General features: G+C 44.9%; 1 protein-coding gene across 2 annotated transcripts in view; it reads left to right on the plus strand.

Annotated features, from left to right (window-relative positions):
* The window catches only part of LARP4 (La ribonucleoprotein 4), an 80726-nt gene extending 56755 nt beyond the window's left edge, over nucleotides 1-23971 (plus strand). For both annotated transcript variants that reach the window (XM_040340805.1, XM_040340804.1), the window contains exons 13-16: nucleotides 214-372; nucleotides 870-1003; nucleotides 11384-11543; nucleotides 18944-23971. In XM_040340805.1, the coding sequence (XP_040196739.1) occupies nucleotides 214-372; nucleotides 870-1003; nucleotides 11384-11543; nucleotides 18944-19273 (783 nt within the window). In that variant the 3' untranslated portion in view covers nucleotides 19274-23971. The remainder of the gene's footprint in view (nucleotides 1-213; nucleotides 373-869; nucleotides 1004-11383; nucleotides 11544-18943) is intronic.
* Nucleotides 23972-26196: the final 2225 nt, after the last annotated feature.

Below are 26196 nucleotides of genomic sequence, written 5' to 3' on the forward strand. Positions count from 1 at the left end.
GAATAGGGCTGAACATTCAGAAGTCTGAGCTTATCCTTTTCCTTCACTCATTTCTTCTATCTTTTACTTTCTCATCACTTACCTTTCACTCAGATCATGCTTGTTCAGTCTTCTCAATGATCGCAAGATTATGAGATCTGAGGGCTGTAATTCTTTACTGTGTAATTTGTACTGAATAATTTTGGTCTGATAAACATTTATTATTAATTTCAGCACCCTTTGACTACAATGGAAGAGATAGCACCGACACCAAAGTTTGACTTGCTAGCATCCAATTTTCCTCCCCTGCCTGGAAGTATAGCAAGCACACCTGGAGAGCTGGTACTTGAAAGCAGGATGTCTGATGTTGTGAAAGGAATTTGCAAAGAAAAAGTTAGTATGGTCTTACGGGATGTTCTGTTTGCCTGAATACCTCTCCACTGCTTTGCAGACTGTTACCTATAGTTGCTCATTATGACTTGGGTATAAATAATTGTGTCAAAATGTATTTTTATCTTTTTGAGTAGTGAAGAACAAGTTTGTGTTTTTTTTGTTTTTTTTTGTTTTTGTCTGCACCTTTTTGTTTTCAGAGAATGCACAGGGGTAAAAGGGCTTTCTCAGAAAATAATGGTATTATTCGATGGCATACATCTGCCAAGGCATGTGTGGATGGGGACTGAAACGTTTAAAAAAGTGGGGAGAATCCTCATAATTGCTGTGGCACTTTAAGATGCACCTCAAGACCATGGATAAAGACAGACATACAGTTTGTTCAGCCTTGTTTGTCTGTTACTAAAATAAATTATAGGTGACTGACAATTTTTTAAAGGTTGTGGTGACTAGTATGAATTTTATGCTATCCAGTAATTGCTTTATTTATGTTCTTATAGGAGAATAAAGAATTGCCTCCAAATAGGTCTTCTCATACTCAGGATGAACCTTCAAAAATCACTCTTCAGCAGCCAGTTACATGCTCTGTGCACAGTACTGCAGAGGATGTTACCCCACTTCCAGCTCCTCCAAGGTAAGTCAAGTGTGTCACTGCTTGGAGGGTAGTTGGATGAATCTATGGGTAATTGTTATATTGAGACTTGTGAAATCCCAACTTTCTTGTCAACAATGGGCTGATTTAACAGGCACCGGTGCTAGCACTCCAGTATAGTCAATTTCTTTTGACTTCTGGCCCAGCTTTTGCATACAATAGTGTTTTACAATTGTGTAGTACGGGGCACGGGTGATTATTCATAGACCCTCCTTATGGAGCAATTGCTCTTAACCGTAAGAGTTGCATCTTACCGCAGGTTGCACATTTCAACAAGGTGCTTCCTTCAGCTCTTTCATCACGAGTACTTCACAACAAGATGGGCTGTACTCCTTGGTCTTGCATTGCTCTGCTGAAGTCCCACACAACACTCAAATTTGGAGTTGACTGTGCAACAGAGCAGGACCTGATTTTTTAACACCATGTAATAAGCTTCCTGCCCAAGGTCAATTCCTTGGACAACAAATCTCTTTAATACAGCTCTTGCTATTCAGTGCTGCAAAGACTCCTCCAACTCCACCCTGTCTACCAGAGATCCTGATATTCCCAGCCTAGACAAAGCAGACCTAAAAGGCAGTGAAGACGACCCAGAGGAAGCATTGGAGGAGGCTGCAAGAAGATTTCTAACTCCGAGACACCTATACACCTGACATTTCCCTTTTCTTGAACAAATAAAAACACCACCTATGACAAATAGTAACAGATTTTCAACCCTCCGGAAAAACATTGCCTAACACTATTCAGTGGAAAGTTTTTAAAAAGTATTTTCCGGTAGTATGTCCCGCCTCCTTAGTCTTAAACATCTTACTGTACTAATTAAAGATGTTCCTAACTGCAGAATCTTTTGAATTAAGTTTAAGACACTCTCTTAAAGACTCTCTACATTAACAGGCCCAGCTCTGCATCCAACTATTACTGCAATTTCTGTCAAATTGCATTTAATGGCTAGGGCAATTATCAGTCGACACCTTGTTTTCAAGGTGCTATGACTGTGCAGGTGACTTCTGCCCTAATCTCCATTTAAACGTTCAAAATCTTGTGGGTCAAAGGCTGACTGTAAAACACCACACACATGCCTTTTTGAAGGACATCTTTGGTAAGACACTTGAAAAAGTCATAAAGATGTCTCAGATGCAAGTGTTTTTCTTTCACAGCTGAAAATTCCAAACACCCCTACCTTTTTTCAAAACTTAAAACTCATCAATGCTGTCAAATTTTCGACAAAACCTACAAAGCCCACCAAGTGTTCCCCAAAGCCCTCCTCTCAAAGGGGCCCCCTCAATTCTAAGAGCGAGGTATGTCTGTTTTCTTCCCTCTGGGTCAGACATCCCAGTGGGATGTCCATTTCAGTGGGGTACAAAATTGGTTCACAAATGCTACCACCTCATCCCTTTTTTCAAATCAACCAAAATCTGCCCAATGATATTGATTTGCAGAATGCCCTGAATCATTTTTTGTGCCAGTACCCCTACAGGACAGGTTCAAAGGATTCTATACAAACCTGTTCATGGTTCGAAAGCTATCTGTCACTGCCCGGACCAAAGGGAATGACACCTTCAGCACTTGATATGCTAGGTGGGGCACCCTGGATGTGGATGTCCTGGCCTACAGATTCAACAAGCTACCAGAGTGGCCTCTACTTTTTTTCCCCTACCTTGCTGAAAGCCCACTCCAGAACAATCTTTTTTTTACTGGGGGGGGGGGGGGGGGGACTATTTTATTGATGTAAAGCACAGTTTACAAGTCATTCAGTTACATTTAGTCTGTTTTCCGTATGGTTGGACAACCAAAATACATACACAAGTATATTATATTAACAAGGTATGCCCCAGATACATAGGAATCATGCACCAGGCACAGAACACTTAAACACATGTTTCCCTATCCTCCATTCATCTGTCCCAGATCTTGGAATATTTTTGGGTGCACCCCCTGTGTGTGTGTAGATCAGCTTCTTAAAGGGCAAGGTGTCATTAACTGCCTTTTTTCCAGTGCCGAAGTGTGGGTGTGGGGGGGTTCTGCATTCATCCCCGAGCCATCACCTTACGTGCCAAGAATAATGTTTCAAAGATAAATATTGTGTTTGTATTTGTCCACCTCCACATCTGGCAGTAGCCCCAAAATACATAGCTTAGGGTCCAGCACCACAGGGGAACCCATATTGTCATGGAGGAAACAGACAACCTGCGTCCAATACGTCTGTACGTGGGGACAGGTCAACCTTCAGAACAAACTTAGTGGGAAATCCTATGGTGTGAACACAGGGGCTTTAATCCTAGACATTATTCTGTGCCTTTCATTCTGGACTTCTGCACTCAAAACTTCACCAGAACTTGGCCTTAAAGCGGAGGTTCACCCATACCTTACACATTTTCCCCTTCGCTTCATGCTCATTTTGTCTAGGGGAATCGGCTATTTGTTTTAAAATATGATCCGTACTTACCCGTTTACGAGATGCATCTTCTCCGCCGCTTCCGGGTATGGGCTGCGGGACTGGGCGTTCCTCCTTGATTGACAGTCTTCCGAGAGGCTTCCGACGGTCGCATCCATCGCGTCACGATTTTCCGAAAGGAGCCGAACGTCTGTGCGCAGGCGCAGTATAGAGCCGCACCGACGTTCGGCTACGAGTGACGCGATGGATGCGACCGTCGGAAGCCTCTCGGAAGACTGTCCTCTCGGAAGACTGTCAATCAAGAAGGAACGCCCGCTCCCGAAGACCCATACCCGGAAGCGACGGAAGAAGATGCATCTCGAAAACGGGTAAATACGGATCATATTTTAAAACAAATAGCCGATTCCCCTAGACAAAACGAGCAGGAATCTAAGGGGAAAAAAAAAAAAAAGGAATTGGGTGAACTCCCGCTTTAAGCACTCTGAAAGGACAGGTTTTGGCCTTGTCCATGCTTTTAAAAACCACTGCCTCTGTGTATTCTTTGAATACATTTTTTTTAGTTTAGATCAAGTGTTAACCACTTCAATACAGGGCACCATCACCCCCTTCCTGCCCAGACCAATTTTTAAGCTTTCAGTGCTCACTGTGAATGACAATCGCACAGGCATGTAGCATTGTGCCCATATTAAATCTGTGTCCTTTTTTCACATAGCTTTCTTCTGGTGGTATTTAATCACCACTGGGTTTTTTGCTATTGAAGCAAACATTTTAAAGAAACCTTTTTTGGTATAACATTTTGAAAACTTTTCTTCACAAATTTTAACACATTTATACTGCTTCACATCTTTGTTCCTAAATTAGTGGATATTTGAGTGAAAGTTGGTCTACAAGCCCTGGTACCAAATCATTGAAAAGTGATCACACCGGATGTACTGACTGCCTATCATTTTCTTGAGGCCCTGAAATGTCAGGACAGTACAAATACTCCCCAAACGACCCCTTAGAAACTAGACAAAGGTATTTAGTACGACACATCGTGAGTTTTTTGAAGTCGTAAATTCTTTCCCACAATTTATTGGGGGAAAATTAAGAAAATATTTTAATTTTATATAAAATTGTCATGGTTTCTCACACACAGCATGGGCATACATGCAATTGCACCCAAAAACACAAATTGCTACTCGTCCTAAGTATGGCGATGCCACATGTGAGATTTTTACACAGCCTAGCCACACAGAGGCTCAACATCCAAGTAGCACCTCCAGGCATTCTAGGAGCATAAATTACACATCTAATTCCTGACTACTTGTCACACTTTTAAAGGCCCAGGGGCACCAGGACAATGGAAACTCCCATAAAATTACCCCATTTTGGAAAGTAAACGCCCAACGTATATTCTTAAGCATTGAGTCACATGTTTAACAGTTTTTTCTCTTTCGTTCATAGACGGACACAGTCTTCATTGACCTTAGGGTTATGCTTCTTCCTACCAGGAGATTTAGGCAGAATTCTACAGCACTTAAGGTGTTAACCTTTCCTTCATGCCGCTCCTCCCAGGGGGCGTGGCTCACCCAGGCATAACCCACACCCTGCTCTAGCAGCCTCAGTTTGTTTTCTGCCTAACGACAGGAGGTCAGGCTCTCTCTGGAGTTCCTGGACTCTGGAGTTTTTTTCTTGCGATTTTTCTCGCTTTTTTATTTTGTTCCTGCATTTTTGAATCCTGCGATTCTTCCATCAACAGCCGACTGGGTGACAGGCTTGGTCCTCGACCCTTGTAGTCCCCCCATGTTCGGCCTTCGAGCGTGTGCCGGCCCTCAGCTCAGCTTTGGGACGTCCACGACAGGCCCCGTTGCTCCAGGGGCGGCCGGGGAACTTCGGTTCTAGGGCACACATATGACCGGTCTCTATGGCTTTGTCACAGTGTGTCTGGCCGACAGCCATGCCGTTTACGGACGTTGGTTCTGTCTGGGATACCTCCAGCCGGGTAGTCGCAGGACGGGTAAGTAGTGGCCCCTTACTCAGGTAAGTGGTCTGGCTGGTGTTTTCCCTGGGGAGGTTGACTGAGGGTCTGCCCTGCTTTCCTCTCTCCCCTTCCTCTCCCTCCTTCCCCTGACTGGGTAGTGGCTGTGAAGGGGGGCCTCCTGGGTTTTCTTTATTACCACTGGGGCCTGTGTGTTGTTGGACTGTGTTGTTACTATGGGGGGTGCTGCTGTGTTCTATGAGTTGATTTTTACCTCAGACGGCGGCCATCTTGGAAATCTCCTTGGTAACGCTGTGATTCTTCCCTGAGTTGACAAAGCACAGCCAGTGCTGCTGTGTTCTATGAGGTAATTTTTACCCCAGACAGCGGCCATCTTGGAAATCTCCTTGGTAACGCTGACGGACACAGCACAGCCTCTGGTATCTTGTACAGTTTTAGTGCTGTAACAGTTTTTTAGGCCTCTGGTCTCTTCTACCAGTTTTAGTGCTGTAACAGTTTTAGTGCTGTGAAACGCTGTGAATCTTCCTTGAGGTGACACACATCACAGCCAGCACATCAGAGCACACCTCAGGTTTTTTCAGCTCCCTCTGCAGCTGGGTGGGGTGGTGAATACCAGGGGCCCCCATGCTCTGCAATAGCAGCAAGGAGGTGACCAGTGGGTTTTTTCTTTTGTCCTGCCTTGCAGGGTGGGTGACTCAGCGCTGACATTATGGAACCTGAGCCAGGTCTCCCTCTCAAGCTATGCCTGAGTTAACCCTTAACGCCCCTTCCCCTGCCACATCTGTTATGTTGGCTGTCCTGGGTTTCTTGCCAGGTTTGAAGCAGCTAGTGCCCGGATGGGGGGTAACAAAGCGCCCCCTCCCTGAGCCTGCTTCTGGGGATGACAGAATCGCTGTTTTTTTCTGGTTCTGTTATGTCAGAGGCTGCGGGTTTAACCCTTATGGTTAGTGAGGATGACTCTGCTGCAGTCAGTTGCTGGCAAGAATTTGTTGGAGCTCTTGTTTCTGCGGTGCGTGAGACTCTAAAAATTGATGACGTGGCGGAGACACTTCCGTGTCAGTACCAGCAGACTACCATGCACCGCTGAAGTGTTTCCTTGTGTTCCTTATTTGGACAATATGTTATACAAGTAATGGGATGCACCGCAAAAAGTTTGTCAAACTTTGCAACCCGTTACCCCCTTGGGGGGGGCTTTAAAAAAAAAAAAGTAGGTCTCTCCTCCGCCAGTGGACCCCCCTGTGTCCAGACTGCGCAAGGCCACCACGTTGCCTGTGGAAGGAGATCCTGCATTTCAGGATCCCACTGATAGGAGAGTGTAGGCCGTGGCCCGCTCCCTATTCACGGTGGGTTCGGCGGTGAGGCTGGCTCTGGCCGGGGCCCTGGTCAGGCCCCGACTAAAAGGGCGAAGCTCCTGCTGCAGGAGCTGGAAGAAGGACCTCTAAGGTGGCCATGGTGATGGCCGTTAAGGGTGAACGGTCCTTTTGGGACTTCCCTGAATGGCATCATTGAGGATGCCACGGGTGGTAAGCGCATGCTGTTCCCACAGTCTGTGAAGGGCTAGGGACCTCGCCCTGTGCAAGGACCCTCCTTGCCTACCTCCGAGCGTTTTTTCGCTCACCCTGTGCGGTGGGGGTAGGTCTACATGGTGCTTGAATCCCTGCTGCGGGGCAGCATTGCACCTGATACCGCATGCCTAACAAGTCTTCGAACATACCTGCTTCCGCCTGAAGGTCTGCTCCCGCCCATGTCTCGGGTGGGAGACTGGCTTCGCGTTGCGAAGTGTTTTCCTTGGGGTACAAGATTGAGTTTCTCTCGTCTGCCAAACAGGTTTTTTCCCTCCGGCTTCTGGCCTCCTCCGGTTCGCCGGTTGACTCTGACAGGGGCTGTCCAGGATCTTCTGGTCAGGGGAGTGATTGTGCCAGTTCCCTCATTGGAACGGTCTCTGGGTTTTTACTCCATTCTGTTTGTGTCCCCACGGAGGATGGGGCCCGGTCAATCCTGGGCCTCAAGTCCCTTGTTTGTTTTGTCAAGGTGCAAACTTTTTAGGTGGTGTTGATTTGCTTGGTAATAGTAGCACTCCATCAGGGGGATTTTCTGGCATCCTTGGATGTCATGAACGTGTACCTGCATATCCTCAAACCACCGGACAATCTGTGCTTTGCGGTCGGGGGGGGGGACCATTTTCAATTGGTGTCCTTCCTATTCGGCGGGTTTTCGCCAAGGTGCTCGTCCCGATACTGGCCTGGCTGTGACAGCGGGGGTTTGTTATGGGATTTCTGGCCGACATTCTCCTACGAGCTTCTTCGAGCTCTGCATTGGTGGAGACGTGTCTATCACGTGTCAGGCTCTCCGAGTGTTCGGCTGGTTTCTGGATTGTCCTGTAATCAGGGTTGATTCCGTCTCAGGGACTGCAATACCTGGGACTAGTCCTGGATTCCTCCGGGCCGGGAGTGTTTTTCTCCGAACGGAAAAACGTCAGACTCTGCTATCTGCTGTGCAGCAGTTGCCGACCCAGAAGCGGTCATCTCTGCGATTCTGCAGGAAGGTTCTGGGTCAGTTGGTAGCCTCTTTCGAGGCGGTTCCGTATGCCCAATTCCACGCCAGGGTACTACGGAGGGAACTGCTGTCACGATGGGACTAGCTTCCGTCATCTCTGGATTACCAGATTCAATTGAGTCATCTGATCATGTCTCCCCTGGTGTGGTGGCTGGCGTTTCCGGTGCTTCGGGCCGGAAAGTCCTTTTTCTGCAGGCCACTGGACAGTGGTCACGACGGATGCCAGCCTCTCCGGTTGGGGAGGGGCGCTTGGGGCACCCAGTCAGCCCAGGGGCACTGGACTCAGGTGGAGTCCTGCCTACTGATCAACGTTCTGGAGCTCTGAGCAATGCTCCGTTCTGTTGCAGCAACGGGGGTCGCGCACATCCTTTCGGTGAGCCGAAGGGTCCGTTCCGGCTCTATCGGCCTGGTACATTCCGGGAATACGGAATTGGCTAGCCGACTACTCGCACTGCACTGGGCCAAGGAGAGTGGTCTCTCCACCCACAGGTGTTTTGGGGTCTGTGCCGAAAGTGGGGCACTCCGGGCGTGGACCTTCTAGCGTCCCGTCTTTATCGGTAGGTGCCACGGTTCGTGGCCAAGTTTAAGGACCCGTGGGTGGACGCGTCAGGCTCGTTGGTGGCTCCTTGGGGTCACTGTCGCCTACTTTACACCTTCCCTCCTCGGAAGCTTCTTCCTCGCCTGCTGCGCAGAGTGGAAGCTGTAGGGATTCTATCGGTCCTGATTGCCCCAGATTGGCTGCGTCGCTTCTGGTACGCGGACCAGGTGCGTCTGGTCGCAGACGCCCCCTAGCGTCTTCCCCTGGGAATTGATTTTCTGTTCCAGGTTCCGATCTTCCACCCTGTTTCACAGCCACTGGCCTTAGCGGCGTGGCTGTTGAGAACCAGGGGCTTAAGGACCGAGGCCTATTGGGCTCGGTGGTCTCTACCGTGCTGCCTGCACGGAAGTCTACCTCACGTAGGTTTTTTCCTCATACATGGAAGGCCTTCTTCTCTGTGTGTGGGGAGATGAACTGGCACTTGTGTACAGGATTCTGCTGCAGGGAGTGGTTCAGGCTCTCGCCTTGCGTACGGTTAGGAGCCAGATTTCTGCTCTGGCTGTTTTTACTTGCAGCGACCCTTGGCATCGCACTCCTGGGTGCGTACGTTGGGTCAGGGGGTCTGGCAGGTGGCCCCTCCGGTGCGCCCTCCATTACCCCCATGGGACTTGAATTTAGTCCTTTCAGTGCTTCGGGATGCTCCCTTTGAGGACATTCGGGAGGTTTTTTGTTTGTTGTCACAAAAGGAGATTTTATTTCTGGTAGCAATTACCTCAATCAGACGGGTGTCTGTCTGTTCTGGCGGCCTGGTCTTGCAAGGCTCCCTACTTGGTCATCCGTAAGGATGGGGTGGTGCTGCGGCCGCAGCCGTTTTTTCTCCCTAAGGTCGTTTCGGCTTTTCACTTGGATGTCGACATTGTTCTTCCATCCTTATGTCCTCGGCCGAAATGCCAAGAGGAGGCCACTTTGCATCCTCTGGATGTGGTTCGGGCCCTACGAGTGTACTTAGATGTTACGGTTCCGTTCCGGAAGTCGGGCTCACTGTTCGTGTCGGTGGCTGGCCCTACAAGAGGGCCTGGCAGTCTTGTCGGCCACCGTTCCTAGGTGGTTCCGATGGATTGTGCTTCAGGCCTATGCCCTGAAGGGGCGGGCGCCCCCCTTTCGGGTCACGGCGCATTCGACCAGGGCGATCGTTGCCTCTTGGGCTTTCCGACACCAAGCCTCTGTGTTACAGGTGTGTAAGGCTGCGACCTGGTCGTCGGTCCACACTTTTTCAAAGTTTTATAAGGTGGATGTGAGTGCATCTTCTGATGCCTCCTTCGGCCGCAGGGTGTTACAGGCGGCAGTTTAAGGTTGGAGTTCCTCCGTTGAGTAACTCCGGTTTTTGTTTGGGGTGTAACCTGTTTTAGCTGTGTTATTTTTCCCACCCCTCGAATTTTTTGACACTGCTTGGGGACGTCCCTAAGGTCAATGAAGACTGTGTCCGTCTATGAACGAAAGAGAAAGGATTTTTGTACTCACCGTAAAATCCATTTCTCTGAGTTCATAGACTGACACAGTACCCACCCCTCCTTTGTTTGTACTGCTTGTTACGAACTGAGGCTGCTAGAGCAGGGTGTGGGTTATGCCTGGGGGAGCCACGCCCCCTGGGAGGAGCGGCATGAAGGAAAGGTTTTTAACACCTTAAGTGCTGTAGAATTCTGCCTAAATCTCCTGGTAGGAAGAAGCATAACCCTAAGGTCAATGAAGACTGTGTCCGTCTATGAACTCAGAGAAATGGATTTTACGGTGAGTACAAAAATCCTTTTTTTTTTTCACAAGTTTTTGAAAAACGTGGAATTAATTTTTTACACAATGTTGTCCATTTTTATTGGATATTTCTAACACATGGCATGTACATAACAAAAATTACACCCAAACATGCATTCTGCGACTCTTGAGTTTGGTGATATCACATGTAAGACTTTTACAGTCTGACCACATACTGATCACCCAATATCCAAGTAGCACCTTTAGGCGTTCTAGGCGCATAATTTCCTGACCCAAGGGGGGTAGGGTTGGAAATGGTAAAACCGTCAACCATTATGTCCTGCACCTTCACATTATAAATTCCTTTCCGCAAAACACATACCTGTGAAGAAGAGACTGAATACTTAGCTTCTGCTGCCTATGCCACTCAACACTGTTCCATTGCAGAGAACTTGTCTGCTGGGAAACCTAAACTGATGAATATCTGCACTGCCTGCTCTGCTCCATTGCAGAGAACTGATCCCCTGGAGTCATGTGTGAAATCTACATTTCCATAAGCATCAATCTGTGCTCTCCCAACAGCTCACATTGATTCTTCCTGCTGACTCTGTGCTATATTTTCCTGCATTGACCATAGACTCCGGAAAGTCTCAATGTCCAAGTCGACTTTGGGTAACCAGTTCTCTGACGTAGACCTGCCTTGAGCACTGGGGGTTCGATTTCTTGAAATGTTTTTCTTTTGACTGGCACGGTGTGAATTAGTTAATTGAGGCCACATAAAATTTTGCAGGAATTAAGTTTGGGTGTGGATGTTTAGCCCTGTGATGATTAAGTATCGCGCTTAGAGGAAAAAGGGACATGCAGTCACAATCTGAGTTTGTCTTATCTTATCCCCATTCTCCTCTTTCTCTTGCCCCATCTTAATCACTCCCCTCCCCCTCCCCCCTTTTTCTTGCTTTGCTCAGAATATGACTAGTGTTCCCTCCAATGATTGCAAGATTATGAGATCTGAGGGCTTTATACTCCTTTTTATTGAAGTTTCCTTTATCATTGCATGGTAGCAAGAGTTTTGGGATGGTTACTTTTCGGAGATGGCTATAGACATGCAATTTAATTTTGTTTTTCTTTACTGTTTTTTTTATTTAGTAATCCCAATGAGAAGAAGGCTACAGAAATTTCTTGTCACAAAGATGTTGCCAGCCAGACATCGGCAGTATTACCAGTGTGCAATGCTACTTCTGCAAAACCACCCAAACTTACCACAACTGCACCTATAGCAAGTGTGTCTCCTGTTCAGTGCATGCAGGTAAGGGCCTCTGTTTTAATTTGTCACTTACCATACTGATTTTTCTTTTGTAATTTCTCGACATCCATTACTCTGGGAATCCTTTTTATTTTTCTGGCAGCCTTTATTAACCACTTAAGGACGCAAGATGCTTTTTAGATTTGGTGTTTACAAGACTAAAACCGTTTTTTTGGCTAGAAAATTACTTAAAACCCCCAAACAATATAGATTTTATTTTCCTAACACCCTAGAGAATAAAATGGCGGTCATTGCAATACTTTTTGTCACACCGTATTTGCGCAGCGGTCTTGCAAGCGCACTTTTTTGGGGAAAAAAACCTTTTTGAATTAAAAAAAGACAACAATAAATTTGGCCCGATTTTTTTACATATTGTGAAAGATGTTACGCCGAGTAAAATGATATCCAACATGTCATGCTTAAAAATTGCGCCCGCTCGTGGCATGGCGTCAAACTTTTACCCGTAAAAATCTCGATAGGCGACATTTAATAAATTCTATAGGTTGCATTTTTTGAGCTACAAAGGAGGTCTAGGGCTAGAATTATTGCTCTCGCTCGAACGATCGTGGCGATACCTCACTTGTGTGGTTTGAACACCGTTTTCATATACGGGCGCTACTCGCGTATGCATTCGCTTCTGCGCGCGAGCTCATCTGACAGGGCGCTTTAAAAAAAAAAATTTTTTGTTCTCATTTATTTTTATATTATAATTTATTACACTAAAATAAAAAATGTTTCACTTTTATTCCTATTACAAGCAATGTAAACATCCCTTGTAATGGAAAAAAGCATGACAGGTCCTCTTAAATATGAGATCTGGTGTCAAAAAGACCTCAGATCTCATATTAATGCAAAAAAAAAAAAAATTGAAATTTTGTCTTTTTTTAAATTACAACAAAAAAAATGTCTCAAACGCATTGGCGGGACTGACGTTTTGACGTCACTTCCGCCCAGCAATGCTATGGGTGGGGGCCATCTTGCCCTCGCTCGCATCCCCACACAGCAGGCAGCAGGACCCGATCGCCTCTGCCGCTACCGGCGGGGGGGGGGGCCTCTCCCGCCACCGATAATGGCAAATCTGCCGTTATCGTTTACAGGACCACTCACTGAAGAGATGGATATCTCGGTTTTGTAGCAGCTGCTGCCGTTACCGAGATATCCATCTTTAAAAAAACGACTTACATATACAGTGGGCGGTCAAGTGGTTAATGCAGTAATGGGCTGTGGAAGACATAAAGCTTATGTATTTAGTCCCTCATAATGTATTTATTTTAAGTCCCTCATAACTGAAAATATGTGCAGAACAAAGCTATCCATTCATAAAAGCACTATTTAAAAGTTTTACAAAAGACAAGCCTTTAATTTTAGATGAGCAAGAGAGGGATTTAACCTTTGTCAGGTTTTTTGCCTCCTGTCTCTTTAGGGATAGTTCCTCACTTCCTGTTCCATAGACCAAACAGGAAGTGAGGGAATCCTTCCAGTGATGGGAATCTTGGTGTCACCAGAACCAGTGTCCTCATTGGAAATGTTACCTTCTATTCCTATTCTTGTGTCAACCCAAAATTTGGTTCTTTTAGTTTCGATAACCGTTAACACATGGACACATGCAGCAATAAAAACTAAGGCGTTGTACACACGATAGGATAGCCAGAGGACAACGGTCTGAAGGACCTCCCATACTCTTGCTGTGTCAGCCACAAGACAAGGCTGGTGGGAACTTCAGCACTCAATGCGTGAAGCTATGATTTATTTAACTAACAGGCTGAGTGGTTTGTGCACAGACAAACACTAAGTGCTGAAGGCATCTGCTGTCAATGGCGTTTCAGGCTGGCTATAATGCCACCAAAAATATTCTGTTTTCAGGACAAGATACAAAGCACTTTGGGAGAGGTCATGTTTGCTTTTGCATGCAGATCGTGGTAAATTACAAATCCACTATGGCAACAATTATGCCATTCAGCAAAGTGTTATTTTCTGTGCAAAATCCTTTAAAAACAAGGCCACTAGCAACAGTACAGAAAGCTTCAGCTGCTTGGGCAGTAATGTCACATTTTAAAAGCACAAAAAAACAAATGGTAATGTTTGCAACTGTTTTGTGTGTGCATCTTCAAGCTTACCTGTGCTTTGCCCATGTAGAGTGACTCAAAAGGTTGTCATTTTTGCCCTTCTCTCCAGCAGCACATACTTGCATTTGATTCACACCCCTATAATTCAGATCAGCCACTGACACTGAAGAATCTGTAGCTTCTAGCTATGGAGGAACATGTGACTTGCTAATTTTCCTCCCATGTGATTGGCCAAGCTCTGTTTCATAGGGGCAGAGTTTCCGGAGTACGCTTCTACTAAGGTGACTCTGAGCTCACTGCTGGTTTTCTTCAAACTCTTCGCAGCTGAATTGTCCACTCTGCTCTTGCGTCTCTCCTGGCGTCGGCCCCTCCCACCTTTCTACTGATCTGATAGTTAGTGGGCGGGGCTGACGCCAGGAGAGACGTGAGTCGTATGAGGAGAGAGGCGGGCCGGGCAGTCACATGAGCGCTGTGAAAAATGGTACCATCTGAACGGAGCACTCTCCCGGGAGGGGCTGGGGCTAAACATTGATTATTACGGTCGCATGGATTGTTGCCACATCGGGGACACCGATGCAGCGATTAAATTTGACACCCCTAGTACACACCATCAGTTAAAAAACAATCCTGTCAGAACGCGGTGACGTAAAACACGACGTGCTGAAAAAAACGAAGTTCAATGCTTCCAAGCATGTGTCGATTTGATTCTGAGCATGCGTGGGTTTTTAACCGATGCTTTTGCATACCAACGATCGGTTTTGACCTGTCCATTAGTTACATTTTAAAGCAAGTTCTCATTTTTTTAACCCAAGGTTAACTAACCTATGGGGCCTACTCGCGATCGGTTTGGACTAATGAAAACAGTCCTTCAGACTGTTGTTCTCTGGCTATCCTATCGTGTGTACAAGGCCTTAGAGTTCCAATCTCTCAATCGTCCAAAGAGGGACACAAGAATTCAGAAACATTTGTTATGCCGATTACAGAAGTTTGGGACACTGGCCAATAGTCTGAACCAACCTCTGTTGATCCCCTCTTCCCCAGCATGGGTTAGTTTTTTGCTACAGTCCTGGCAGGTTGGATGTTTTCTTCAGTGCTACTGGCGTCTTGATTTTTGCTAGCCTTCTAGCTCTATAGTATTTTTTCCTTTTGGTGACTTTAATCAAGATTTTTGCTAGGTTGCGGGTGTTTTCCTCAATGACTTGAAGTTTCCTTGATACATCACTGCTTGAGCTGTTTATTTACATGGCTTCCTGGATCAGCAGCTTCTCAGCACTAGCCTTAAAGGCTGTTTCTAGACCCTGCTGGACAGAATGTTCATGTCTAGTAGAGAGATGCGCATCTTCACTGGTCTCGCGATTCGATTACAACTATCCTGTCAACAATTCGATATCACGATTACTGAACATGGTTTTCATAAAATTCCTCAGCTGTGGTGTAGCAGGCCCTGGTTAGGACAAAGAATGCAGGACCTTGTCCCCACAGTTGCCGTGTGTTAGGCCTTGGCCAGAAGAGGAGAAATGCTGGGCCTTGTGGTCTCCCCAGTTGTAGTATAGCATTAGCAGGCCCTGGTCAGGACACAGATGGAAAGGCTGAGCCTTGTAACCCCCCCAGTTGCGGTGTACTAGGCCACGATTAGTGGAGGATTACTGGGAGACCTGTGGGTCCTAGTAGTAGCTCCAGTTGCAGTGTAGCAAGCCATGGTTGGCACAGAGGAAATACTGGACCCTGTACTCCCCCAGTTGAAGTGTAGTAGGCCCTGGTAAGGACAAAGAATGCTGGGCCTTGTAGTTGTCGTCGTCGTCCCCCCCCCCCCCGATTACAGCGGGGGGGATGCTGGGACCCGTTGTGCCCTGACTAACCAGGAAGCAGAGCTGCAGCCAGTTGTGGATGAAGTAAGGCTCGGACAGGTCCTGACTCCGGGTGATGAGCCTCATGATGTCAGGAGTTTGGAGCTAGCTCAGACTTGTAGCATATGATATGCATGTTGCAGGGGCCAGGGCCTCCTTAAGCAGTCCATATGGGGTGGCGGGCCATGGTCCTGTGTGGGGGGGGGGGGCTGTTCTGCAGGCTCTTGAGGTCATGGAGGTCAGGCCTGATGAACTGGTGTCATTCTGGCCTTCCTCCTCTCTGCCATTCTCCTGCTGCTCCCCTGGCAGGGCCAGGCCATCCCCGGGGGAATGAGAGCACTCAGGGGCCCAGTCAGTTGGCTGTGCTATTTTGAGATTGCATCTGCTCCTGGCAGGGTGTGCATTCAGCATGAGGATGGCCGGTCCGTGCCCCAAGAGGTAAGGGGCCCTGACAGCCTAGTGTCCCTGGATCAGAGGATGAGCCAAGGGACCCAATATGTCCCTGGATGATGTTGTCATGATGCATCCGTTCTCTGCATAGTTGCAGAATCGTTTAAGGCTACATAGCGATGCACCGCTTATTTTCAACACCCCCTAATGGCTAGGCTGGCATGTAACTTGTGGTCTTTGGGTTCTGTACGAAGGGGCTTTCCAGACCTTTGTGTACAGAATTGGTCATGGAGTGTTTCGAGTCTGGAACTGTAGCACAGCCTCTGACGAGACCCTGCCTCTGAAGAATCACTTGGTGTGTAACTCCAGTCTGAAGCATCAGGAGCTGCCTCACTATTGAACCATTGGGTGCCTTTTCCCATTTTTCACTACCGCTGGTTCACCACGCTGAGGGTTAGGGCTGATGGATTGAGCAAGGTCATCCATTGGTGTTTCACACTTTTCATTCAGTCTTACGAACAAATAATCCCTCTGCCACTAGTGTTCCTTGAAGAAGCATAAAGATCTGATCTTCACTCTGTTGCCACTACCTGCCTACAGTTATTGGCTACCAACTGCCTGAGTTTTGGTAATTTAGACCTTGTCCTGCATTGGTCTTGCATTATGACTGCAGTCAAGACATGTTTTCAGAGGACAGACCTCAACCCATAATGGTTCTGTAATTTTTCTGGGCATCGCCAGGAGGAGCAGATGCCCACAATCTGGGATCTCTGTTATAGGATCTTTCTCGTCAATCTCTTAGCTCAGTTAAGGCCCACAGCCATGGACCTCCTTTGTGCAAATTCTGTCTGAACGCACTAAGCTGGACTGGCTTAGTGCAAAATAAGATTGAGTTTCAGCAGTCTATCTCCAGTAACCAGTTGCCTACAACCGACTCAGATTTACACAGTGTTGTTTCAAACCTTGCAGATGTACTGGAGACTCTCCTGAACCTGGAGCATAAGCTTGCGGTCTGAAACCTTGTGTTTGTTTAGAGCTCCTGCAGACCTTCCTAACACATGGTCCTGGCCCAGACCCGAGTGTCGGCGCTTTTTGATAGTTTATGGAATTGGTGGTCTTCTGCCACCATAGATGCATCAGTGATCAACCTGAGCAGGCAGACAAGTGGGCAGTTGGCATGCTCACCTTTTAGGGCTTTCACGGACTGAGATTTGAATGAACTGGTATGGCTTTCTATCCTGTGTTTGTGAAATGATTCTGCCAAACCACATTGGAATGGTTGAGATTCCTTTAAACTTTTCCAGCACAATGGTAGAGCCTCATTTTCCGAATCGGTGCAGGTGCCTGGATCCTTGCACTCTAGTTGTGATGGCTTGTTATAAGCATATAAACTTGTCTTGGTCTGATGCCCCTAAAAATTCACAGGGTACGCCGACTCTGTAATTAAAGCGGAGTTCCAACCACAATTAGCATTTTTTAAATGTATGTCCTTTCATCCTGCGTTTTTATAATATAAATCTGGTCACTTACTATTTTACAATCCGCCGCCGATCCGCATAGATATTCAAAAAAGATAGTTTATAAAACTATCTACACCGTTGTCCTTTTGCTTGTGGGCATTGTGAAGCCTACAGGCATTTACTTCCTCGAAGTCTTGGATGGGGAGTGATAATTGGACAGCGCACTGCATCCTGGGAAATGACACACATTTCCCAGGAGCATTAGAGGAAGATGTCAGAATCCTAGGTGGTTTCAAAGGCAGATTTTGTGGGACCGCATAGCAACAGGCATTTCCAGATGAGTAAAAAAAAAAATATTTATATATTTTTTTTTCTTTTTTAGTCGTAAGCTACAGTTTAAAGCAAAATTGTTTTTTTGATGGAACCTCCACTTTAAGATGCTGATGAGACAGCAGTATCATTTTGATCCAGTAACTCCTTGAGGATAATCCTTTTCAGATCTGCTCTTGACCATGTGATTAACAATGTCTCGGGTGGCTGGAGTGCACTGCTTCAAAGGAGGTATGAGGTGTTTGTAGGAGTCCCACCCTGCCCCATCCTCTACTTTTACATCTGCTGTTAAAGGTGCTCTCCTATTTCTACAAGTGGAGGGGCTGTTTACACATCCAGATGGGTCTTTTGGCCTCTCGGGTCACCCCTGTAGCTCAGACTACTCTTGTATCTGGCATGGGTGTAATGCTTTTAGGCGTGTTCCTTATTCTCAGTTTAACCATTTGCCACCCACTAACAGTACATACACTGCTAGCGGGCGGCACAGGTCCTAATTTTCCCCAGCTATTTTTATGACCCTTGCTTCACTTCTGGCTATGTTTCTTGTAATGGGAATAAAAGTGAAAGTGTAAAAATTAAAACAATTTTTTAAAGTGTCCTTGTACTTGCACGCAGAAACTAACGCATACGTAGGTTGCCCCTGCATATTTAAATGAAATGAGCACCACGTATGAGGTATCACTGCGAACATTAGAGGGCAATAATGCTAGCACTAGACCACCTCTGACTCTAAACTGGTAACCTGTACAAAAGGTAAAAGCGTAGCCTATGGAGTTTAAGTACCAAAGTTTGGCGCCATTCTATGAGTGTGCAACTTTAAAACCTGACATGTTTATCTACTTGTCGTAACCTCTTTGTTCTACCCAAAAAAATTGGTTAAATAATTTTTTGCATTTGTGTATTTTCCCCGAAAAATTGCATTTGAAAAATTGCTGCGCAAATACTGGGACAGAACAAATTGCAATGATTGCAATTTTATTCTCTAGTGTCGCTAGCAAAACATTTTTACATGTAGGTCAGAAATGGCAGCATTTGCCTGGGCTGGAATTTTTTTTTTTTTTTTTTTTATGAGAACTGACGAATAGTTTTAGGAGTTATTTACCAAGCTTTTTGAGATTTAAGAAGGTGATGGTTGACATTTTCAGCATCGCATGATAATTGGGGAAAATTGTCAAGTTATTCACTTATCTCATGTGATATTTTTAAATGACTTGAGCCCACAGTCTTAAAGAATCGTATTGGATAATAGTCTCAATGTTGAATTACAGAATTTATTAACCACTGCCCCCCCCCCCCTTTTTTTTTTTAAGGAACCACGTAAATTAAGTTATGCTGAAGTTTGTCAGAGACCTCCTAAGGAGCTTGCTCCAGTTCAGCCACTTCGTGAGCTTCGCTCCAACATAGCACCACCTGCCAAAAATGAAGAAAGCACTACTCCAGAGAAAAACACTGAAAAGCCCCATGAGAAGCTTGAAGGAAAAGTCAAAGATTCCCCTGGATATCGCAACAATGGAACCCAGAGAGGAGGTGCAGGGAAAATCAGGGAACAGAGACGACCGTTTGTGCGCAGGTCTTCACCTCAGGGAGCAACACGGCGTAATGGCAAGGAGCAATATGTGCCACCCAGATCACCAAAGTAAAAACTTCTTGTCTTTAATTTAAAATTTCTAACTGGACTGATGACAGCAAAGACTGAAATTGGAAATGGTCATTAAATGTGTAACACAATATGGACATAATGGAATCCAAAATTCATCTCGGACATAATGGATTTGAGGTGATAGTGAGTTCCAGATGCGATTTGAAAAAAAAAGCATATATCAGTATGTCTTTTTTTTTTTTTTCTGTTTTTTTTTTTTTTTTTTCATCTTTAATATTTTACGTTGCAGAAATTACCTGCCATATGTCAGTTTCAGGGTTGTGACATAAACCTAGAAGACCCTTCTAAAGAGGGTTAAAGAAAATATTTTTGAAAAATAGATGTTAAAAAAAAAAATATAAAAAATATAGAAATTTAAAATTACTTTTTTAATCTATTTAAGGCTTTGCTGGTAGTATGTGTATGCCATTTTGGCCTTGAAGTTAAAATCATGGATGCGGAGTCTGGTCAGTGTGTAACTGTGGCCAGATACTGTTTTCGTCACAAATTATAAACCTGAATGTACAGATTATATGTAATGTCAGTTAGCTTGAAATATTAGTTTGTCTTTTGACCTTACTAAAATTTCTCTAAGCATTTTCACTATCTTTAGGGGGAAAAAAGCTTTGAAAGATGGCAAAAATGCTTAGTTAAAGCAAAGGCATGTGCATCAGTAATTTTTTTTTTTTTTCTTAATTTAATTTTTTTCCCATCTTGTGCATGATTCAGCCACAACTGTAAATCTATCAATCCAAACTATGTGTATGTCTTGTTTCAGAAAGGGCTATGCATAACTGACCTATGAATTCATATGGTTCTCATTGGCGTGACTGATATAATTGTTTATCATTGATAAATGTACTTTTTTTTTTTTTTCCTACCCTAGTACAAGATTATAAAGTAGTAGTCTGATTTGTTTACCTAAATGAGTTTAGCGCTGTAAAAGCTTACGCTTTTTGGTAGACATAATTACACTGAAATAGTTACATTTTAAAGCTTGCCCTACATGTTTTCATCTTCTCAGCAAATTTAATGCTAGGAGTTCATAAGTGTTTTTTTTTTTTTTTCATTTTGATGAACTTCCTTTTGTAATGTCAATTTTACTTAATTTGCTGTTAACTAATTTTGGAGCAGGTGATTTTCAAGGGTCCATTTGCCTAAAGTCAATTACTTTTAGAAAAGCCTGGAAAACTAAAAACTTTATAGGTTTAAAAGATTCAAGGTTTTCAGTGTAGCATTGAAAGTGGCAGTCGCTTTAAAAAAAAAACACCCAGCTGATGTTTCCTTGCCGTAGAAAGAGATGATGTACTCTTCTCTGTAGCAGGCTGTGCTTCATACCTTTTGTATTTTAGCATTGCAGCCTCTATAAAACTGGTATGTGTCTTCCTCTTTGGATCCATCTGCCTGATACCTATGTGACTTTCAGGACTCAGTAATGGTATAACTGTTGACCTTGGAGGACAGCACCACAGTCTGCAATGATGGGCACAGGCATCTGACACATCCAACAGTGTTCAATGGCAAAAGAGCCTGATGGAGGGTAGGTAGGAAACAAACTACTAGAGAGGTTAAAAGTATCAAGTTTCAAAATATATTAAATATATTTATACTCGCCTAGGTGGGTGCAGCATTGATCCATTGCTGCATCTGCCCCCCCTCTGGCTCTCCTGTGAGAATTCGGCGATCAAACTATGCTGATCGCTCAGTTCTCCCCCTTGGCTCTGAGCAGAGAGCTGTGAATTTCAGTCACCGGCTCACTGGAGCACTGGGCTGGCTCAGGCTCTCAGCGGATTGCAAAGTAATGAGTAATGACAACAGACTTTAGTCCGCTATCCTCTGAAAACAGGTCACAAGAGTACAGAACCATACTTCTCCTTTAATATATTAACTCTGCTATTGCAGGAATTTTTCAGCTGTATTATAAAAGAAGCTAGAATTTGCCACAATTTTAGGATCTGCACATGTATACACCACAACCTTACAGTTCTAATGCAGCAAATTTGCCACAAAGACTGTAGCGGTCTTTCTGACCTGGATCTTGTTTTGTGTTCTACATTATGTATACACTAAATTAATGCCTGAACGTATAATGCTGCTTATTTACTGACAACTGGGGCCTGGGCTGCACGGGTTTAGCAGCTGTGTTGCTAAAATTGCTTGTGACCCGTCACTAAAGATTGCTGATGGGGAGAAATGGCTCTCTCCCGTAGCAAGAAACTGCGATAAAGTGCACACAAGTGTTTAATCATTTGATCAGTTGTGTACTATTGGGTGGCATTTGACATTTTCTCCATTAGGTTTTTCACCAACTCTATTAACCACGGGTGGTTTTAGTAATGAAAAAGTCAGCTACGCAGCTTGGAGTGAACACGTGCTTCATAGTATATACCATGTGCAGTATGTGAGTGTTTAAAGATTTTGCTATGCGGGCAGCTTCTTGACGATCTTGCACACCTGGATAACATCGGAGACTGTATGTTTTGTAACAATTGTGACTGTTAATGGCATATGACCATATGCTGCTGTGTTTGTAAAACCTTGTAAGTAGGCCTAAATATCACTTGAAATCCTATGATTTGTAGGTTAGTAGTGATGGCTGTTGGGGTGTGCAGTATTGAAACTGGAAAAACACCAGTTTAGCAAAGCGATTAGTGGCTGTATACAGTAACAATACTGATGCAGTTAATGGTGTGTAGAATATCCACCTTCACGTTTAAAGCGGTATCCTAACAATTTAGCTGTATAGTGTAGCTGGTATGAGTATCTTCTATTCCCTAATTCAATGAGGGTGATCCTTGGCACCCCAGATGTTTTGGAACTACATTTCCCATTATGCTCAACTACACTGCAGAGTGCATGAGAATCATGGGCAATGTAGTCCAAAACATCAAAGGTTCCAAGGTTCGCCATCCCTGCCCTAATCCATCTAGATTACTCATTTTAACTTTGCTGACCATTTGCATTTGTCATAGCAAATGCATGTCTAAGTGTACTAGTTGTCATTCATCTTTACATGAAGACATGCTGGGCCTACTCTGATCTTGGTACAGTTATCATTTAACATATCTTGGTCTCTGTATCTTGTTCTAGTGGAAATCCGAACATATTGATGCAGTGCTTTTGACCATATGATTTTGAAATGGGACTTGAGTATGTATTGTATGTTTAATTTTTTTTTTTTTTTTAGATGTAAAATAAATTATCATTGATTGTGACTTGCAGAAATCCTATAATGTAAGTTGATATGTGAATTTGAGAGGATGCTTTGTGTGTATAGCATTTTTTTTGTTTTTCAGACTTATAGTTCATGTACAGAAATAATTAAAATGTGTGGAAGCGTTTTTGCTTTTTCAGTATAAACGCTACGTTAGGACTTTTCCATAAAAAAAAAAAAGTATTTAAATTTCCTGTGCAAGATGTTTTGGTGCCCTTGTAGGTATTTTCTTTTCTCTCCTCGTGTGTGGACTGGGGCTATAAAAGTATAACTAAGGCTGTGAAATATTTAGATTTGTATATGAACTACAAATGCAGTATGTTGCATGACAAGCACACAGCCTTCATTTGGCTGGCTGCATTCTGTCATATTCTCCACATAATATGTATATTCTCAGGCAAATTTCAGATATCAGACTATACTGTTGTCAGTTCTGTTGTAGGCAATCTTGTAACTTAAAGCATCTCCTTTTAACCAAACCTTGCAATACTTGCCTAACCCTACAGCTTTGTTCATAGCAATCATAATCTATTTGATAGATTTTTTGACTTGCATGTTTCAGGAGCTGATTTTCTTTTTTCTCCAGGGTTTTTTGTGTTCGCTTTTTTCATTAACTTTATTCTTTGTACTACTACCACTAATAAATTTTGCATTGCAAAGTTCTAGGCATACAAGTATATTATGCATCTAAAATGGTGTGGTGTAACATTCCTGTTTGCTCAAATTTATTGTTGGATTATGATCTGCTAAAACACAAATCACACACTTCAGCATTTTAAGAAGGTTAGTTTTACCCCCAGTAATGTTGTATAGTGCATCATTTGTTGCATATGCACTAGGTGATTGCTTTTGTTTTTATGTATTTTATTTGCAATGCTTCTTTTTTTTTTTTTTTTTTTCTTCACCTTGCCCTAATTATCCCTTTTTAGTTTTATTCTGGTAACCGTGTGTGATTTCATTAATCTGGCTTTGTTTTGTATATTGTGTCAGGGCTTTCTATACTATGGTACCATTCAATTGTCGACTTGTATAATTTAAATGTGGATAATCAAGGAATTCATGACAATATTTGTATCCTCAATCTGGAACATGATTTTGAACTTCGTTTACCTGAGAAACACTTAAAAATAAAAATGGACTTTTTGGCACTTAAAGAGCTGCTCATGTTTAAATCTGAACTATACTCAAAATTCATCTTTGCAAAACTTTGGCCGAACTGAAAAATTGTAACAACTTTTTACCCGGTAATTCTAACTTGCCTTGGCATCTTGTCAGTTATATATGGGGCTTTTTAGTCAAAATGAACATGCATTTTTTTTTTTTTTTTTTTTTTCTTTTTTTTTTCAGCTTATTTTAATTTAAAATTGTGAAGTAGGGTTCATGCTTTAAATGTATACATGTATTTGTATTCTATTCTGGACATTGCCAAGGTGCTATGAAATATTTAATAACAGATTTAGAAGAATAAAGCTGATTTAAAGGGTACAAAAGTCTGTTGTGTTTTTTTTTTTTTTTTTTTTCTGTGTAGAATATTGTTTTTTTTTTTTTTTTTTTTTTTTTTCCTCCTAAGTTTTTACTGTCAAAGCACAATTGTCTTTTAAAAACAAACTGGGTTTAGGGGCTCATGCACACTGCATCTCGAAGCTTCTCCTACAGGCTTTTGAGCTTTCCTTTTTCTCTTCACCGTAAAATCCATTTCTCTGCGTTCATAGACAGACACAGCCTTCTTTGACATTAGGGTTATGCTTCTTCCTACCAGGAGAGTTTAGGCAGAATTTAACAGCACTTAAAGTGTTAAAACCTTTCCTTTGTGCCGCTCCTCCCAGGGGGCGTGGCTCCCCTAGGCATAACCCACACCCTGCTCTAGGAGCCTCAGTCTTTTTCTGCCTAACGACAGGAGAGGAGTCGGGCACTTCTGGAGTCCCTGTACTTTCAAGTTTTTTTGTACTTTCTCTGGCGATTTTTCTCGCTTTTATTATTTTGTTCCTGCATTTTTTGAATCCGGTGATTCTTCTATCAACAGCCGACTGGGTGACAGGCTGGGTCCTCGACCCTTGTAGTCCCCCCATGTTCAGCCATCGAGCGTGTGCCGGCCCTTAGCTCAGCTTTGGGACGTCCACCACAGGCCCCGTTGCTCCAGGGGCGGCCGGGGAACTTCGGTTCTAGGGCACACATATGACCGGTCTCTCTGGCTTTGTCAGTGTGTCTGGCCAACAGCCATGCCGTTTACGGACGTTGGTTCTGTCTGGGATACCTCCAGCCGGGTAGTCGCAGGACGGCTAAGTAGTGGCCCCTTACTCAGGTGAGTGGTCTGGCTGGTGTTTTCCCTGGGGAGGTCGACTGAGGGTCCGCCCTGCTTTCCCCTCTCCCTCCTTCCCCTGACTGGGTAGTGGCTGTGAAGGGGGGCCTCCTGGGTTTTCTTTACCACCGGGCCCCGTGTGTTGTTGGGGGGACTGTTACTCTGGGGGGTGCTGCTGTGTTGTGTGCTGCTGTGTTCTAGGAGGTGATTTTTACCTCAGACGGCGGCCATCTTGGAAATTCTTCCCTGAGGTGACCGGCACAGCCAGCACATCAGAGCACACCTCAGGTTTTCAGCTCTCTGCAGCTGGGTGGGGTGGTGAGTACCAGGGGCCCCCATACTCTGCAATAGCAGCAAGGAGGTGACCAGTGGGGTTTTTTTGTCCTGCCTTGCAGGGTGGGTGACTCAGCGCTGACACTATGGAACCTGAGCCAGGTCTCCCTCTCCAGCTATGCCTGAGTTAACCCTTAACGCCCCTTCCACATCTGTTATGTTGGCTGTCCTGGGTTTCTTGCCAGGTTTGAAGCAGCTAGTGCCCGGATGGGGGGTAAAAAGCTGTTTTATCTGGTTCTGTTATGTCAGAGGCTGCGGGCTTAACCCTTATGGATAGTGAGGATGACTCTGCTGCAGTCAGTTGCTGGCAAGAATTTGTTGGAGCTCTTGTTTCTGCGGTGCGTGACTCTAAAAATTGAGGATGTGGCAGAGACACCTCTGTGTCAGTACCTTTTTGGGGTTCCGCAGACCGCCACCCACAGCTGAAGTGTTTCCTTGTGTTCCTTATTTGGACAATATGTTATACAAGGAATGGGATGCACCGGAAAAAGTTTGGCAAAAAGCTTTGCAACCCGTTACCCCCTTGAGGGGGGCTTTTAAAAAAAAAAAAGTAGGTCTCTCCTCCGCCAGTGGACCCCCCTGTGTCCAGACTGCGCAAGGCCACCAGGTTGCCTGTGGAAGGGGCTCCTGCATTTCAGGATCCCGCTGATATGAGAGTGGAGGCTGTGGCCTGCTCCCTATTCATGGTGGTGGGTTCGGCGGTGAGGCCGGCTCTGGCCGGGGCCCTGGTCAGGCCCCGACTAAAAGGGCGAAGCTCCTGCTGCAGGAGCTGGAAGAAGGGGACGCTTCCGAATCCTCTAGGGACCTGGCTGAACAATTGGTTCAGGGTCAGAATTTTCTCTGCAAGGCGGCCATGGATACGATCCGGGGCTTCCGTCTATGCAGTGGTTCTGCGCCGCCTTGTGTGGCTGAAGAGCTGGTCTGCGGACTAGTCCTCTAAGGAGGCCTTGGTGATGGCCTTTAATGGTGAACGGTCCTTTTGGGACTTCCCTGAATGGCATCATTGAGGATGCCACGGTGGTAAGCGCATGCTGTTCCCACAGTCTGGGAAGGGCTAGGGACCTCGCCCTGTGCAAGG

The sequence above is a fragment of the Rana temporaria genome, chromosome 2 (assembly GCF_905171775.1).
Source record: "Rana temporaria chromosome 2, aRanTem1.1, whole genome shotgun sequence".
Taxonomy (NCBI): Eukaryota; Metazoa; Chordata; class Amphibia; order Anura; family Ranidae; genus Rana; species Rana temporaria.